At 38.2% G+C, this 19,802-nt stretch overlaps 1 protein-coding gene across 2 annotated transcripts in view; it reads left to right on the forward strand.

Moving 5' to 3' along the window:
• LOC131979170 (radixin) overlaps nt 1-19,802 on the forward strand; it is a 49,544-nt gene that overhangs the window by 11,504 nt on the left and 18,238 nt on the right. For both annotated transcript variants that reach the window (XM_059343095.1, XM_059343094.1), the window contains exon 2: nt 1,524-1,624. In XM_059343095.1, the coding sequence (XP_059199078.1) occupies nt 1,613-1,624 (12 nt within the window). In that variant the 5' untranslated portion in view covers nt 1,524-1,612. The remainder of the gene's footprint in view (nt 1-1,523; nt 1,625-19,802) is intronic.

The raw sequence follows: 19,802 nt of genomic DNA on the forward strand, positions 1-19,802 counted from the left end.
GTCTACTGGTGATAAATGAAGATGCTTTATTTCATTTGGACTTTGTACACTGTAATACAAACAGTTGAGTTGTCAGGTGGATAGTACATTTATCACTGGTTTTTAGTGCATTATTACACTTCAACAAGAGATGCACGATATTGGATTTTTTTAGCGATATCCGATGTGCCGATTTTTTGCAACTCATTTAGCCGATTACCGATACCGATATCTTTTCCCACACAACTAATTGCAGAGATCTTCATCTCTCTTCTGTAGTGGAATTAGCATACAGTATTGTGGCGCATACTCTTATCAAATTTGTTATGTAATATTCATTCCTTGTGCAAAATAAGAAAAATACTTGATGCTTAAAACGGCATACTTGTTTTTGATAATTGCTTTCAAATAAAATACAAAAAGAATATATCCTACTTAAAACTTGGATGATGCCCTCCCTGAGATAATCAATAACAATACCCACAATCAGGGCAAATTTGTTGATGTGCAAACAATAATTAATATTATTATTATTGTGTGGCTTGTGGTGATTCCATCCCTTTCCACATAACTCATTTAGATTAAAAATCTTCCAGTGTAACTTTAGTTTTTAGTTTCTGTTTCTTTTCTCAGACATTGCATAAGCTTCTGAACGAGCATGGTTTAATTCTCGGTGCCGACACTTGAGAAAGCTCTATTTCTGGCCTCGTGCATCACAAAGATCCGTCACCTATGGGACACCTCCCAACTGCTCTCTCTATTTCAGATTCCAATCACTGAGCTGACAAACGGTTCTCCATGAACCCACATTGTCCAGATAACCATCGCTTCAGACAGCCAACAGGAAGGAGGTCTAGGGTCACATTAAAAAGGTTCCTGACTTCTCAAAAAATAAAAGTTAGAGCAACAAAAAAGAAAAGTGGAGCAGAAACTATCTTTTTCACTCTTCAGCTGTTTTTATTTGTGTCTTGAGTTCTTTTTATTTCCTCTCACTTGCCCAATCCTCTCTGTAACAGTCTGTTCAAGTGAATAATTTTGGAATCTGGATTGTTGATTGGGCAAAACTTGCAGTAAATGAACCTGTGATGGGTATTAATTTAAGTTTTCTCTGACATTTTATAGCCTTAATCAGTGTTTGATTACTCAAAAAATTATTGATTATTGGCCAGACTCTACTGGTGTCATCAGTAAATTGTCACTCTTTTCAGGTTTCAATGTTGGTGTTTTTATTCATTTGCCCGGGTCAGAAATCTTTATCAAAGTTAATTGTCAGGTACACAATACATATTTGGAGTTTTGTCAATGTCCTCCAATGCCTCCCAGATAAACTCTTGTTTCCACGATGCAACTCTTTTCTGTTTTGGTTTATCTAAAGGTCTCTCACTTTCTCTTTCTTGTTTTTCTTCTGACCAATGATGATGCCTTTGAATGTCATCGTCTCTTTAAATAGTCAGGAGAGATGAAGAAAAAGTTGACGACACAAAATATGATGTTCGTGCTCTGTGTTTGTTGACATTTGTTTTCTTGTTGCTGCTGTGTCCCAGGTACTGGTGCCCCGGAGAGAGGCGGGAAGACGGAGGACAACTTCTTTCTGTTTTCTCAGCAACGGGGGACGGGCGGAGAGGGGAGAAAGATGCCCAAACCAGTGAGTACCGAACATGCTGAAGATGTGTGGTTGATTTACAGCACCTGCACATTTCCGGTAGATGCTGCTATACATTTACAGTTGTTACAAGTTTGCATTGCCAATCTCCAGTCCATCTGTGGCTCATTTGAGTTTAGATGCGCATTTTTGCTCATTGAAAAAGGAAATAATGGCATCTTAAAAGTTAAATCCATGACTTTTTATAGTTTAAAGATCCCATTATTATGACATCTAGTTGACTGACTATTGTTAAAAATGAAGCCTGGGACATTTACCACAATTAGTATGTTGGTCTACTGCTCTTCAGCCTCTTTGCTCTAAGTAGTATCTTGCTCCCATTCCTACAAACAGTGCCAATACAGTCTGATCAAAATGTTCACAGGAAGTCTCTCAATCCAGAGATTGAAACCGGCACAACATTATCAGTGGATATTATTCCACTTCTTCAATCAGTGCGTTTTTCAGCTCTTCTAATGGCTGATTGAAATAAATGTCAGCAACCTGTAGCAGGCATTAAAAAGAAATTAAAATCCACTTACCTACGTGCAATGAAGGCCAAAGGGAGAGAGATGGAAAGGGCTCTTAGAAGAAGTGGCAGCAATTTTGCTTTTCATTTTGAAAGGCCATGTTAGATCAAAGTTTTGGGTTGGTTGTAAAAGACAAAATCAAATGAATAATAACAAATTGGAAGACTTTTGAGTGGTTAAATCTGGTCTTGAGAAACCAGATTCTGCAGAAACGTTCATATTCATATTTAGCAGCTTTAAAGGATACATCAACTATCATGCACAACCACCAGTTTAGTATGGCGCCTTATTCATGTGGTTCTTTAAGGGCGCTTTCACAACCCAAAGCTTAGTCAGTTTCAATCGAACTCTGGTGCACACCAAAACAACCAGTCCGAGAGCACTTGCAAGAGGGGGTTTCCATCCAAACCTATTAAAGGAAATGAACCAAAATGCTAATTTGTCATTGCAGAATTCTAAACATATTGCTCAAAATAACTTAATATTTACCTTTGTGGTAGAAACCACATGATTATACAGCTGTCTGATCGCAGCACATCATCTGTGGAAATAATGGATCAACACATTATTGATGACCCGGAGCCTCAACAGGAGCTCAATTTTCACCGTCAACTTTTCAACCAATAAGAAATAATAATGCGAGTAGATTCCCAGCCCTCCACCTTCATACACGCCCTTCTTTTTTTTCATTCGACTCAAACCTTACTTTTGACCCACACATCAGAAAAGTCCGGTCCTGTTTTTTCCATCTATGCTCCATCTCCAAAATCAAACCACATTCTCATATTCTCCTGTTTAGATTACTGCAACTCCCTCCTCTCTGGCATCTCTCGGAAATGCCTTTCTCGCCTCCAACTGGTTAAGAACGCATCAGCTCAGCTCACGGGTTGTAACAGACGACATTGCATCACCCTGATTTTAGCTTCTTTGCACTGGCTCCCTGTTCGTTTTAGGATTGATTTTAAGATTTTACAGATGACTTTTAAAGCACTTTTAGGTCTGGCTTCTAGCTGTTTAAGAGAATTAATAACTCCATACGAGCTGACCATCATCCTCAGATCCTCGGGTCCTTCTGACCGTTCCAAACTCAAAACTGAAAACCAAAGATGACCAGGCTTTCTCCACCAGAGCGCCCTGTCTTTGGAACGGGCTGCCCGAGGAGATAAGGAGTCAGTAACTTCTTAAAACCCACTTTTATAGACGTGCTTTTATGTCGTGCTTTCTCTCTTACCACTCCTTTTTACCTCTTCACTTTTTACTTTTTTACTCATTTTACCTTTTATTTTCTGTGTACCTGAGAATGTCTTGTGATTGTTCCTCCTCTGTCTCTTATTGTTTTTCTTTTAATGCAAGAATGTTTTTTAGCCTTATGGAATTATTCTCTTTGTGATTAACTGCTCTCTGTCGAAGGATGCTGTTTTTAAAAGGTGATTTAAGAATAAAGTTATTATCATTATTATTAAAACATTCAAGACAAGTTCTGGTTGAACAAATGGAGGCAAACAACATGAACCGGGGTTTTTACAATCACTGACTTGCAGCTCAGATCATCAGTTTAGTTAAGACAGGTACAATAAGTGTTAAGTTCAGCTCAAACAATGCTCTCTGTTCGCCCTCATTGAATTGTACTCAGGAGGGTAAAGTTTCTGGCTCAGAAGAGAGGTTGAATGTAAGTGCAGGATGGCTTCCAGGCACTGATAAGAAATAGGTAAGAAACAAATAGAAACAAGCCATTGTTCTTTATTCCTAAAGTGCAGCTTTGGAAGTCTTGTTCTGGTGCCATTCATACCTTCTGTGTCTACTTGTTATGTGAGCCCAGAGTCTTCAGTCATCAGCCCTCCCAGTCAGAAGTAATGTGTTGCAGCAGTGCACGATGCAGTGTTGAGAAAACATGCACATGCACACTCACACAGAAGCACAACAGTCGGTCACTTTATGGAACTGTCCTGTCTATTGAAGAGAGCGAACACAAAGAGGGCTTTCTCTGCTCTATTTTTGGACTGAAGGACAGTGGGAGCTTTCATGACACAAACACGTACAGGCTGGGTTTGCACTGCAGCTTAAATAACAGGATTATAGTCTGAGAGGTTGTGAAGCCATTTATTATATTACCGTTAATATATTTTAACCTTGGAAGCAGGAACATGAACTCCAGGAATCTTCTCAGAGAAAGAGCTCTCTGAAACTGAAGACATTTTATAAAATAATTTCGCTTTATGATGCAATAAATTAATTGATGTCAAAAGTTTTTTTTGATGTTTCACTAAGTTTTAAGGTGTAATGTGGAAACGACAGGGATCCTACAAAGAAGTGTGTTGAATTTCATTGCATAGTGATTTGTGTTTAAACAACACATTAATTCACTGAAACCACTCAAATATTGCTTTGCCTGACTTGCTAATGCTAATAAATAACATTTCTAATTGATCTAGGTCACAAGAAAGCAGTAACCAAGTTCTAACCTAATACAATATTACAAATAATGTGGGCACCGATTTCCTTAATTTTGCGAGATCATCGGTCGCCCGATTCTTTTAAGTCAAACCGATCTTATCTAGCAATCTTATCTACCTCGATAATAACCCCCCACTGGCGAAGCAGTGCTCCCAACTTTGTTGCTAAATTTAGCAACTTTTTAGACCCTCTTAGCAACTATTTTTCAAGAAAGTGACTAGAGACAAATCCAGTGACTCCTTCTTACTCTTCTTAACGAGCCGCTAACGAGCCGGCTTGTTAAGAAGAAAAAAAGGTGCAGTTAGCTCTGTAGCAGTACAGTGTGTGCTGCTGCTGCAGGAGGTGTTCACTTAGAGATCTCTGTTTGTTTACAACAAGCACCGGACACTCTGTGCACGATTAGCAATGCTGGTTAATTCACGATCACTATGTTTATGATCACTCTGTGCATAATTAGCCATGCTCCTTTCAGCTGCTGACGTTGTGCACCGCTAGCGACGGTGAAAACCATACGTCACCTCCAGAGTCTCGTAAATCCCTCTGGGAGCTAACTTGTCCCGCAGTGGAAAACCCTCTCCCCTGTTTGTTTCTTCTTCTACAGCTTGGCATCTAGCCCGCCACACTGTGTATCAGCTGCCCCCGTGCGGAAGGAACCAGTAATACAACTTTTTTAATGACTATTCAAATATTTGAAAATTGATGCCCATCCCTAGTTGTATGTATGTTGTACTATAACGAAACCAAAAACTCAGGACACTTTATTTATGGTTGCAGTTCTTTTGTTAGTTTGTCCTGTAAATTGTTGCTGTTTATTTTAAGTTCAATATTTTATCAACTACCTCAGACATTGTGATTTCCTTTATTTGTTAAAGAAAATACTGCTGTGTTATTGTTTTTCAATAAAATAAGATTCAAACATTGAAGTTTCAGCTCTGAGTTATAAAAAAATCAGTATCGGCAGGTCAGGCTTTTTAAAAATCGGTGATCGGCCAGAAAATTGCAATCGGTGCACCCCTAGTATATATAATGTGTCTGCCATGTTTCTGCACAAGGTGACATCATGGTAAATGACATTATATATATAAAACCTAAATGTAATTATTTGATTGATATTCCAATTGCAATATGATTCACAATGTTGGAAAGAATTCTCTTTTTTTGTTCATTGTTCAAAAATATATTAAAATGATCATTGTGTGTTTTTCTGCGAGTATCTTGACCAAACAAAGATTTTGTCTGTAGTCTGTAGTCTGTATATACAATTTGTATGCTTGGACATCTCTACAGCACCACAATACTTATAATATTGCACCTCCTGCAATTTGGATATTGCTCCAGTCCACATTGCATTTCAGTTAGATTTTCAACATCTCAACATCCAGATAAATGCACCCCTCCTGTTAACTGCATCAGAACTTAAGCATGTGCCAGGTTTACCGTCCCTCCTGCTCCCACTACTTTTCCTTTCCACACCCAGGGTCATTCCCTGGTCCTGCACACCAACACTGACTGAGAAGTGCTGTGTGGCTCAGTCCCAGCCACTTTGTTTCCGATTTACAAAGCACAGGCTGTATAAGAACACTAGATCTAGCAAATTGTGTATTATTTGTAATATTTGATAAAACGTGTATCGGAATAGAAACACAGACTCAACCTTTAAGATGCTTTTTTGAACTGAGGAAAGGTGTAAAATTAGTAGCAAGCATAAAAAACCATGTCAGTGTCAAGAGCAGTTGATAGAAAAAGTACATTGTTGCCTCCATTTGTGATTTAAGCGACTCAATGTCTGCCTGTAAACCTAAACCGAATTCTAATACTCACATCAACTAAAAATAGATCGATAAAGGTCAGTGAAAAGTAAAGTACAGACGGGAAGCTTGTAGTTGCAGAGTGTTTACAATCCTGCTGGCTGCTCACACAGTTATCTACAGCCAGCCAGCGATTGTACAGAGCCCCCAGTCCATCAATCTCAGTAATGGGGAATTAGGCCAGGCCCGATTACTGGAAAGAGACCAGGGACATGTGATGGAAAAAAAAGCAGAGCAGGAGGATCGGAGGTGAAGAGAGAGAGAGAGAGAGAGAGAGGGAGAAGGTGAAAGAAATGGAGAGAGGAGGATTAAAAAATATGTGAGGTGATGAGAGAGTTTGCATGAACCTGCATTTAAATTTTGCATTCAATTCATTGTGAGCTTGTGTCAAAGATCTGTAAATGTATTAACGTATTGACGCATCAACCTAATGAACTGAATTGAATTAGAGAGGAAGAGTTGGAGAAACAATGTCGTGGGAGATGAGAGACGTGTGGACGCAGAAAGAGAAAGTTGGAAGGAACGAGTAAAGCTTAGATTATCGAAACGCACCGTAGGGAAGAAAAAAGGACACACAAAGGGGATAAAAGAGGATTTAGGAGAGGAATGAGTGACAGGCACTTTGTTCATATTCAGTCCAGAAAAACGACACCCAAGCCGCCCTCAAGGGGAACTCCCACTCCGGTTACATTAGGCTACGCTTTGACATTTAGCCCAGCAAGTTCATCCCTTTCACTGCTTCATCTGTGTGTTCTCTGCTTGTTTTTTGCCATGAAGATGCTTAAATGTCACGTCGGATTAGAAGCTTAAAGCTGAGTGCCCCTGCAGGCCTTATAATCATTGAACAAGTAAGCTAACTTTTGGCTCCATTTGTTCGTAACTAATGAGGAGCAGCAAAAGAGAAAAACAGAGATAGACAATTGTGCAGGTGAGACAAGCAGTCCGCCCACGAGAGCTTTAAAGAGTCTCTATTCTGTTGAGCCACTTAGAAACAGTCTGTTGTCTCGCTAACGGGCCAGACGGGCTCTAAGCTAGTTAGCCTCAGGCACGCCATTAAAACGTGAACTTGCTCTGGACGGTAACCCTCCTCAAGGCTGCGTTTTAATGGTGTTTTTTATGTGTACATGCACCCCTAACACAACATGGGTGTCCCCTGGTGTTCAGGTCTGTTCAAAGGGGCTCTGTGTCAGCAGGACAAACAGGAGGTGAACTAATCGAATTAAGAAGAGGAAATGCTACGAAACAATCGTATCTTTACTAGGTTTGCAAAATTCAAAGTTGAAAACTTTCCATTGGAATTAACAGGAATTTATGGGAATACGGGCAATTTTTAAATTGAAGGTTGGAGCTTAACAGGGAACTTAAATATAGTTGTGCAAATTATTTTAGCTTAATCTTCACTAAAACAAACAGCTTTCAGATGAGTAACATTTAACTCAACATTCATGTTTCTGTTGTTTAATAAAATAATTGATTGCTCAGTAATATACATCTGTTGAAATGTCATGTTTTTTTTTTTAAATTTTGAATATTTCCAAAATTCTCCAGGTTACCTTCCCATGGAAATGTTCAACCCCTTTGCAACCCTAATCTTTACACTGTGCACAACATGTATTGTTAATTTATTTATTAAAACAAACAATACAGCTCAGTTTGACAGATATGCATAGAAGGTCATAGGAGGCTGTATGAATTACCGGTCAGTCCAGATTCCTTGTAGAAGATATTCCAGAGGAAGCAATTCAAATGCAACCTTTAACAGAAGGGGCCTTATCACACTGTAATAATATACATTTCCTAGCAGCAAAAACTAGGATGTTACATAAAGAACATGTATTTTTAATACATTGAGCACAGGTAGTAATGTCAGAGAAGTGGCTAAAAAGGATATTTTTGTTTAGCTTTGATGGGAAACAAGAGAACTGACATTCACTTTCTACAAGTTGGATCAAGTTATTATCCCAGAGTCCTAAGGTCAGAGGTCTTACATCAGTCGATTCAAAATTAGGCTAATAATCAAAAACTGCTCTTCTGCCTCCTCTGGAATCACGTGTCCAGTTTATTTTTAGTTTTAAGGTGTAGTCACAATCTCCCAACCAGGAACCCACTTTCACCATACAAGTGAACGCAAATGCTTCCCCTCTTTATTTTTATCCTCCTTTTGATTTCCTGCAATTTTACTCAACAATAGGAGGAAACCTTGTTCTCTACAGAGAGGCTCAAAGAGCAGAGCAACACCTTTGAAACTAGTTTAAAGTTTAATTATGTGGCCTTTCTAAAGAGAAGCAACACATGATCGTTGTTCAAAAGGGCACACACTTGATCGGTCTCACCTTGAAGGCATTCATGATGTTACACTCAGTTATACACAATGAAACTGATATTTGAAGTAGCCGTGTGAAGAATTTCAACATCGATAGTTCAGACGCTGTTGACCTTCTCACCTTCATCAGTTAGTGCATGACGTGGGTATGAGAGTCAGATTCTTGTGCAGTAACATTGCAGACTTCATCAATCCTGGCTGCTCTTCACTGGTTACCTGTGAGTTTTTTCGAAAAGATTTTAAGATTTGACTGCTTGTTTTTAAGGCCTTAAATAGTTTGGCTGCTTCGTAAATCTATGAACTGCTAACTCATGGCTTCAAAATCTCAACTCATCACTGAAGGTGTCCAGGCTTTAGCTTTGAAACAAACTCAGTATCTTTTTTTAAAATCTCTTTATGAGACTCACTTTTATCATGTGGCTTTCCATTAACTGATGGCATTCGTTGTAACCATTTCAGTCAGTTTAAAGTCATAGTTTTGGATTTTCTTACTTAACTAAGTTTTTATTGTAAAGAACTTTGTAGCCTTGTTTTTGAAAGATGCTATATAGATAGTTTATTTTTATTCTCGATCTGCTGTGTGTTGTATTAGACATTTAGACACAAGACGTGTTCCCATTAAAGTCAAAGTGAATTTTGAAGCGAAATTTTGAAATGTCACATCAAAGAAAATGCAAATTAGGGGAGTTTCCATCAACTGGTTTAGAGCGAATAAACAAAACTGCATGAACGTACTCTGGTCATAAGATGGCAGTATAATGTATTGCTGTAGGCAAATCTGTCAGTAAACAGTAAAAGAAGAAGAGATTGAACAAGAGGGAAAAAAACCCTCTATTTTAAAAAAAGAGGTTTCCAATCAGAGAACTTTGGCCACCCACCAGAGAAGATATGTCTTCAGGAATTAGATTCAATTTGTCATCTTATAATTGTTGTTTCAGGTCAGAGGAAATAGCTGCAAGTTTAATATCCCCAATGTCACTTATTCATAAAAGCATTTCCATCCGCGGTCTAGCACATTAACTATTTTTCGAAATAGAGAAAAACGATCTCAAGTGACATAAAACCTTTTGTGCGCATTTTCAAAATAATTTTTTTCAAATTTCTTTTCTCATGCGAAACATCAAAATGTACAGAGAAATTCATGATGGAAACACGACTATAGTGATATAATGTGGCTTTAACATGAAAGTTCCTTATAGTTTCATTTAGACATGACAACACATTTTCACATCAGTTTCATAATTTAATGTTATTTGTTATATTTGACCTGTTTTATAATATCTGACAGTGCACAAACATTGTTTAATTCCTATTCTGATCACGTTGTAAAGCATTTTTGCTGGATATTCATTTATTCACCCACACAGTTAACATGAATAAACATGCAGAGACTGTTGGTCAGATCATTATTCTAATAGAAGATTTTACAAACATTTACAATCACACAAATGATGCTAGAAGGCGATACAAGATGTGCATTAAATTTGGCTATGTGCATGTTTCACCTTGTGCTGCTGCAGGCTTTACGTTAATCCCAGCGCATTGATCATACTCGTGCCGTGCTGAAAGTGATGCAGAAATGTCACTACATTTGATAAAGTGACCCGTAGCTTGAGCTGACACGTCAAATTGGAGTGCATGTCTGAAAGGGGCTTTAGTTGGAATCAGACTGACCTCTTTGCAGTTTCAAATAATGCTTAGCAGTTGGGGGAAAAAAGGACAAAGCAAAATGAAAAGTAGAGCAAACATGGAGACACATCTCCCCCCACATCAGACACCCTGAGGCGTTATATGTTGCTGGAGAATCCTTTAAAGGGTGTATTGATTTCCCATATGTTTAGGTCAGTGAATGTATTTTCCTGCAGGCACTGTGCATGTCTGTGGATTTGTATTTGAGCAAGAATAAAAGGTTGTGCATGGGTTAATACATGTTCATTTTATCAATATATCTGGCTGCTTGAGGGGAAAGCATGCACAGTTTGTGTTTGTGTGTGAATGAGCGTGCATCAGGCCTATTAATCCAGGGTGCGAGATGTGGCGGGACATCGTACATTATTGATTTATAGCTGCGTTTTGCACATGTTGCCCCTCCTGGTGATTGTGTCCCCGGGGGCTGGTGGTGGGCTGGTGGAAGGAGGGGGGATGGCAAGCCTGCGCTGGAGGCTTTAAATATTTCAGAGGGCCATTTTCATTTATATAATGAGAATTATCCAAGTCACTAAATCTAATTAGAGGGAGGGTGTGAAGTTCACCACTCATCCCACCTTCTCTCCCCTAACCCTGACTAAACTCAGTCACTGCTTTACTGGAATGTAAAAAAGCTATATGACTTCATCAGGGTAAAACTTGAATATTAACTTCTGAAGGTGCACTCAGGATGATTTATATTATAGTGATTTACAGAAATACGGTCAAAAATGTGTCGACATTCCTGAACATTTGGTCTGAGTTATGATTCAGGACAAACTCCAGAATGATGAGGCCGAATGATGATACACGATATATATTTGTATTTTAAACATAAACATGTTTTAACTCAACGTCACAAGTTATCATCATCAACCTGTTTTTTTATGTAGGTATTTACCGAAATACCTCCAAATTACAGAACCATTGTTTTTTTTTTTTCTTAGGAACTAGCTCTTGCTTTTTATCAACTGGCCCCGGGTGCCTGTCAGGCGCAGAGAGGAGCAAACTGCCATAACAAATAGCAGTCATAAGTTAAGGCAAGAGCAAAAGATATTATATATCGCTATGGCGGTATTGTCTCAACTTCATATCTCTTTTAAAATATACCGCCAATTTACCGCCCAGCCCTAGCTGACAGTAAACCTAAACATGGTAGTGCCATTGTGCACAAATTAAGGTCCATACAGAAAGGATTTTCAAAGTTTGGTGGCAAATATTTTGAAAGAAAGCCTGAAACCAGAAGAGTAGAAGGTTTGTTACAGCAGCAGATTAAAGCTCAACAATCATGTGGATGCAATGTTTGAGTGTCCAGATACTTTGATAGTGTGCATGTTTTGGTTTGTTGGGAAACAAAGTTTGGGAGTGTTGCCTTTAACTGTGGGAGCTTTCTCTCTAGGCTAAATAATGCATCAATTATGCCCAAAAAAACAAACTGAAAAATCAATAATGGAAATTATAATGTCAGCTGTGGCGCCCTGTTTAAGACCGATAATTGGAGAAAAATAGGAAAGCTATCATGTTGTATGGCTTTTCTTTCCTTGCTGCTCCTTTAAAAGTATCCATGTAACATGTCATCATTAAAATATTATTATTAACGTCTTATCCACTCTGGGTCTGCTATAAGTTGTCACAAACTGACTTACTATCCAGTTTTAAGCCAAATTTTTTGCAATATAAACGATGTATATTTAATCGGTTCAAGGATTTTTAGTCATCAGACGTTTGGATCTTTAGTCAGAGAAACGAGAAACAATCCAAATAGAATCTCAAAAACGTTGTTTTTTTTAAAGTGCAACTGCTTTATTCAGTATTTTATATTGGTTTTTTTTTTTTTATCATCTGGCCTGTTTGTTGTGGAGAAGAGGAGTCCACTGTGGATAGTTCTGCTCCTAGTGAAAACCTCCAAACAATGGACAGTGAGGGAAATTGAACTGGGAGAAACTGACTGAAGTGGCAACATTTCTCTGCCTTTTGTTATTGTTTTGATTGACATAATGCATGTTAAAATACTGGCAATATTAGTATTACATATGCTTTGCTTATCATTCTCTATTCTTGCTTGGAGATGTATTTTTATCCACAGCTGAAGACAAAGCTGTGTCTGCCACACTGACTCCTCCTACTCCAATTCAAATCCACCCACCAATCCCTGTATGTAATTTCCCAACCTCTCTTTGAGTTTGAAGATACAGCCGGCATGAATAAAAAATACATTATAAAAATATGACTTGTAAATTACAGCAGTACTTGATATGCCATGACCTTAAAGACACTAGAATGAAAAAAGGAGTATGAAAGTGGTTTTGGAGAGGCAAAATAGAGTGATGGAGAGGGATTTTTTCCTCTACAAAAGCCTTTTCTGAAGAGAAAGAGGAGAGGTGATAAGAGAGAGAGCAGTAGAGGTGAAGAAATGAAGAGATCTGGAGAGGAAATGTGGAAAGAGTGGAAACAGAGAATAGAAAAGGTGATAAGGCGGCGTGGCCCAGGTTGCCTTTAAAGCCTCCATTAATCAGCTTAGCTACCAACAGCTTTTAATTATGGCTGTCTGAGTCTCTCGCACACACACAAACACAGTCAACAGGTGGGCTGTGTTGCGTGGGCGGCCCCTGCCTGTACACACTAGCCTACTATTTAGCTGTCACTACTTGTTATGAATAACACGGAAGCATGGAGTACGCTGGTAAACACAGGCAGCTAAACGGAGACAGATATGCACCCTCTGTTTCCCCAGAGCCTTGTGTGCAAAGACTTGGCCAGAGTCTGTTGAAAAGTAACATGCACAAAACACTATCAATGTAATAAGTAAAAGCGTGTAGCTCTTAATTAAAATGCTTTCTACTGGTTATGGAAGCTGCTCAGTAGATTATGTGGCTAATTAAAGCTTTTCCATTTATAGTTTGTTTTTACTAACTAATTTCACTAACGAGGTCATAAAATACTATTACCAGAAAATTGTCAGTAATCTTCTTACCATTTCTTCTGGTAACAAGGAAAAACAATAAAGTTAAGCCAATGTAAAATTGCAAATAAACAGCATGATTTACTACGATGTATGTAAGCGAGGGTTCAGTTCTCGCAATATAATTTCTGGCCACCAGTGGCAGCACTGAGCACACTGCTGCTGAGCACCACTCTACTATGAAAGCAAGGAAAATATCACACACCATCATTGATTTTACATTGTTTGACTTGTGCAGGAAGTGAGCAGAAGTAGGCACCATCAATAAAACTGAGGTCAAAATATTATCAAAAATTGGGATGTTATTCCTCCGGTGGTGCTCATTAAATCCATTCATTTTAACACAAAAATCGTGTTTCATGTCATGTTGCCAAACAAATTTTCAACTCAATGTATGGGTAAGTTTGGGTTAGACCATTTTTTGTTCTTTTGAACTGATAGTATTAGTTTCAATTGTGTTTTAGCTACATGCCAAACAAGCACAACTGCAGAAACAAGAAGATGATACCTTTTAAATAAAGCCTCGTACGTGTATTTCGGCCTCACAGTTTTTGTTCTGTTATAAATAAAAAATACTTTGGTCTCTTCCTTACTTTTCCATTACACATGGAAGGTTTTTGCTAGATATTTCTCAGTAAAACACAAGTGGAATTAAGAAGTATAAGAAATTTTCTGATGTATTTGTTTGTTGTGGATTAATAACTACAACAAAGTGATTAAAAGCTCATTTGAGGGTCATCCAGCGCTCTTTAAACTCAGAGATGTGAATGAGCTTAATGTTGCACCTGCTGGTTGTTGAATGAGTCAGTGATGTTAGGTTTGCGTGATAATTAACACTCTTCATTGGCTCAGTCTATCTCTGTAGTAGGTGCTAATTGGTTCTTAGCTTTACAGTAACATGCTGTGCTGTACTAGTAGTCCTGTTGGAAGTTGGAGTTTCCTGAGTGTTTTAAACACCAAACCTCTCTCTAAACAGCACATGTGAGGTTATCCATCTGCTGGAGATTCAGAAGATTTGTTGAGCTGTGTTTAGTTGAAAACAAACCAACAGTTTCTCTGCTGCCGCTCTGTAAACATGAGCTCAAGTGGAAAACTGTTTGTCCTGGAAACCTTCCAACCTAAACTTGACCGGCCACTCGAACTCGCTTTTTGCCCAGCCGTGAAGATTTTTTTTTCTGATAAATATTCAAGAATTCACAGCAGGCAGTCTGAACTTGGAGTGAATTTATTTTTCAGTGTGGGCCATTTTTCCTCTTTAATTATAAACACACTTTGCTCCGGATCTGCAAGGCTCCATATACCACCACTGTGGAGAAGGTGATATATTTCTACAAGTTTAATTTTATGCCTTTGCTGTATTTGTAGCAGTAGTTATTAACACAAATGATAAAAAGCAATGATAAAAGTAATACTAGAACCACAAGTTTAGGCAGTAGATTACTGCAGGTTATAGTACCATAGTAATACAAGCTTTATTAGGGCCACAGGGCAATCGCACCGAGCACTTATACTGTGGATTTCTTCTTCCTCTTCCGGACGCAATTTCGTCCTACAACTTGAAGAGTTGCAGGACAAATTATATATCAAAACGTGCAGTTTGATCGGGATCGGTGTGCTATTACTTTTCTCTACGGAATATGAATTTTTCACGATGTAAGCCCAAAATTTTGAATTTGAAGTGAATGGGACGGCGGAAAAAAAATGAGCAAAAAAGAACAATAATTGGAGATTTTTAAACGTCTACTTCTCCGGCATAATTTCACCTAGAGACTCCATGTAAACTTTAAACAGTAGACACAAGTCTTGTCTGTCGGTGTATTAATCCACGTTTCGATAGGTCACATAGTTTTTTATCAATCCCTGTTCAATGACAAAGATCACTTTTGGAGAAATTCTTAGGTTATATTGGGTGTGTATTGCATGGAATGTTCGTGTCACAGTGTGTGACATCATCGCCAGAGTGTAGAGGGAGAGAAAAAATTGTCAAAAAATACATTTGAAAACTGTGCTCCAGGCCGCAAATTCCACTCTACAGAAATAACTTATACATAGAAATGTATAATGTCACAATCCTCTGATAAAGCTGTCAGAGTTATAGTTTGGGCGTAGGACGCACAGATATGCCACCAACACGCACCAACCACCTCATTGGCTCCCATATTTTATGCAGGAAGATTTCTGAAAAAAGGAGATGTAACAGTTTTTTTAGATCGCTCTAACAAAGCTATGTTTTTCATTTTTCTTAAAAAAAAAACAACATATGTAGACTTCAGGAAGAACTCAGAATGCTCAAAGTGAAGTCGGATCAATGATAGGTATTATGGTTTTGCCAAAAATGCTTTCTGTTCGAGGCCAGAAATTCCAGTCTGTCCACCTCTGGCTACTGTCACTGTTCCGGACCATTTGACAGGTGGCAGTTAATTCTGTTGATTGCTTTGATGTAATTGCCTTTGATCTTTGATGTGATTACAGTTACAGATACACACACACACACATGCACTAAAGTGCGCACACTCCTCACACATGCATACACATGCTTCATACACTCACACACGCACACACAGGTAACTTTATGTGATTTTAATTACACACACACACACACACACACACACACACACATATTTTGAGGTTAAAGAGCATAGTTTGAAATCTCATCATAGTGTACACACACCGGCAGTAGCCCCCGTGGCCCTTTCAGAATTTCCCCAGAGGAAATTTTCTAGTTTGTATATACTCTACCACTCAAAAGTTTGGGGTCACTTAGAAATATCCTTATTTTTGGAAGAAAGACACATTTTTAAAAATTAAGATTACATTCAATTGAATACAGTGTAGACATTGTTATAGTGGTAAATGACTATTAAAGCTGGAAGCGGCTGATTTTCTTATGAAATATCTATTGTCAGCACCCATCACTCCATTGTTCCAGTGGCACATTGTGTTAATTCACGTTTATAGTGTTTAAAGGCTTTGATTGATCATTAAAACACCTGAGCATTATGTTAGCACAGCTGAAACTGTTTTGTGCTGATTTGAAAAGCAATAAAATTATTCTTTCTCAGGCTAGTTGAGTATCTAGAGGTAAAGCTGGAGATTTGTACAGGTTGAAATGATTATTTCTACCCTTGTCAATGTCTTTACTATATTTTCTATTCATTTTGTAACTCGTATCATGAATAAAACAGTTTGTTTTCATGGAAAACAACAGACATTTTCTGGGTGACCTAAAACTTTAAAGGGCTAGTGTATGTGTCATGCAAAAATATATATTGTTTAATATCTGACATATGACCAAAAAGACCAGCAGGCGGTCAATGGTATCAGAGAGGACTGTGGTCAGTGGACAGGCTGAGACCGCCTGCTGCTTTATCTGCTAACGTTTTGTTGCTATCAGCTAGAAGACACATTGCTCTTTCTCTCTGTATCTTTGTCTCTCTGCTCAGGCAAACACGCACACACACACACACACACACACACACACACATGCACAAACTTCCTTGCTTATTAAAACAGCTCATGTCCAAATTTCTGCAGGCACAGACAAAGTTACAAAATGCACATTCACACTTGAAACGATTCCCCTCGCAGACAATAGTGGAATACATTAGAGCAGCTTTTGTTGCTGCATTGCACAAAGAAATGAACTACAGTGTTTCCACAGTAGTTTCACACTCACCTATTGAGTTTTTTCTGCAGGGGCCATCCTTAACAATAAGTAACTTCAATTTATTATCTACAGTTTGAGAATAAAATATTAAAATCTATAAAGATTATGTTCTGTATCTTCTTTTTCCATCACTTTTTACAATACTCATAGAGAGTAAAATATTAAATGTTAGTTTTTATTCTGGCAGCACAACTTAAGAGGAAAATTTGAGCCTATTTATTACATAAATGTGAGGATTTGCTGCTATTTACTGTATGAATATATTTGGGTTTTGGACAATTTTTTGATCGGATAAATAAGCAATTTAAAGATGTCACAATAAGCTGTGGTAAATGATAATGTCAAATTTTCCTATTTTTTAAATTATATTTATGGACTAAAAGATTAATAAACAATAGGGTTGACAATTGATTAAAAAAACTGTAATTTGCTGTAATTATTTGCAATTAAGTATTTTTTTGTCTTAAGAACTCTGGGTGTAAATCACAAGTTTCATCATGATGTGATATTGTATTCATACGATATCTGCTGATATCACAGTCTGTGAAACTTTTACTTTGCATTATATTTCATAATTGTGTTAAATATTTCAAAATAATCACAAAATGTACATTTTCATTTTGACAGCACAAATCAATACTATTTTAAACACAGAGGTTCTATTAAAAGATAAAGATAAAATGAACAATCCTTGCAGCCTTGATGCTGTTTCATTGTTCTTTTTGTTCTCTCTGTTCAGCTCGTATCTCACCTCCACAGGGGTCAGTCTGCTCGAGGTCATGCTGTCATGTTAAAATCCCTCTTTCGGACTTAAGGACGCCCACAAGGCTTTTTAGAATATGACATTAACATCAACTACAAGGGCGTTGCCGTGGGAACCTTATCAGCAGAGACACACGACATGCAGCGATATGCACACAAGAAAAAAATGTCTGTAATGTGTGTGTGCATTGTGTGCATGCATGCAAAGTCACCATATGGCTGCACTCCCATACATACACTCACACACACACACACATACATACACACATGCTCTGTTTCCATCAGTACATTGACTTACATTACATTTAAACCTTTGCCCTAAAATTTAATGTTTTTGCATTATGGGGACTTGTATTTTGTCCCCATAAAGAAGGCGAGTCCCCACAACATGACAGATTTATGTCCCCACAACGTGAGTAATACACACACTCACACACACACACACACACACACACACACACACACACACACACAAACACACACACACCATATGGTTGTGTTCCCATACTTTCCCAACATCCACTGTCACAATTTCTTGGAGCTTAACAAATACAGAACACACAAATAAATCTTTCCCTCATCCCTCATTGGACACTGGACAGATTCACATGAACAGAATTTTTTTTTTGGACATCAGCATTGTGAGTATCTGAAAGTGTCATTAGTTGACATAGCTAAGCAACAGTAACATGATTACTGTAGTACTGCAGTTGCATGGCTTTATTAAACCCTCTGGAGACGCAGATCACACCGGCATCATCAAATCACACTACTTCTTCATGACGAAGAAAAACAAAGCAGCGTGTTTCCCTCTAAAGTTCTGGCTTGAAACTCCATGACTCCAACTCATGTTTTGTTGATGACGATCGACTGAGTAAAATCTGAGATCAGGTCAAATATATTTAGTATTAACTAGATGTTATCCTGATTTTACCTTTCATATGTCAAATTTGCAACATTTAAGTACATTTAAGTTTTGATCCAGTAATAGAAAAAAAAAAAAAAATCAGGTCATATCAGGTTGTGCTGAAAGTGGTATAAGTTATTAAGTGGTTTATACAGGCCAAATGAGAAGGATTCAAAAACAGACAAAATAGCCCAAAACTCCAACGGGTTAATAACCTAAAAGACAAAGTTTTTTGGGTCCAGAAATCCTGTAGATTAATCAATTACTGGCTACAGTTTTAATTAGAATGACTTATAATTAAGTAATTTATCAAGCAAATATCTGGTTCAATCTGTGTCTGCAAGACATTGTTTTAATGTGTATACAGAGGGCATGGCTGGGTTAGAGTGCCTTTGCTTTTGTCTGCAGAATGTGGTTTGTGTGTGTGTGTGTGTGTGTGTGTGTGTGTGTGTGTGTGTGTGTGTATTTCAGGTCAGTTGAGCTGTCTTTGAGTCTTTCTCTGACTGCTGGTTTCTTACGATTGATGCACTTCGTTCACCTCAGGCATTATCTGTCTCTCTCACACACACACACACACACAAACAAACACACACACACACACACACACACACTAACACACAATCTACTGATGCAGCAGTTACATCCCTGAGGCAGGTTACAAGTTTTTACTTTGTTACCTCTTTCTCCTCTCATCTCTCTCTCTCTTTGTCTCCCTCGGTCTCTCGCTCTCCTTCGAGGTTACTTGAGGACAGCGTCAGTTCGTTTCACTGCAGCGGGGTTTGCTTACTGCAGCACAGAATAATGTATTACACCTCCAATGGGATAGGGACACACACACAAATGTGAGATTGCATGCTTCTGTGTGTGTGTGTGTGTGCACAGAAGAGACACTGGTTTACTTTCCAGCAGCTCTGCCGCTGGTCCGAAGCCTGATCGTCCTGTGAATTCATGCTGTGACAAAACAGTCACTGCATTACTCCATTAAAAGCTGCTAATGTTGTTCACTTCAAACTAACCCTGAATTAAGTTTCCAGATGCTCATATTTGGCTGTGAAAGTTACACTTGATTGCATATCTCCCAG

The sequence above is a fragment of the Centropristis striata genome, chromosome 10 (assembly GCF_030273125.1).
Source record: "Centropristis striata isolate RG_2023a ecotype Rhode Island chromosome 10, C.striata_1.0, whole genome shotgun sequence".
NCBI lineage: Eukaryota > Metazoa > Chordata > Actinopteri > Perciformes > Serranidae > Centropristis > Centropristis striata.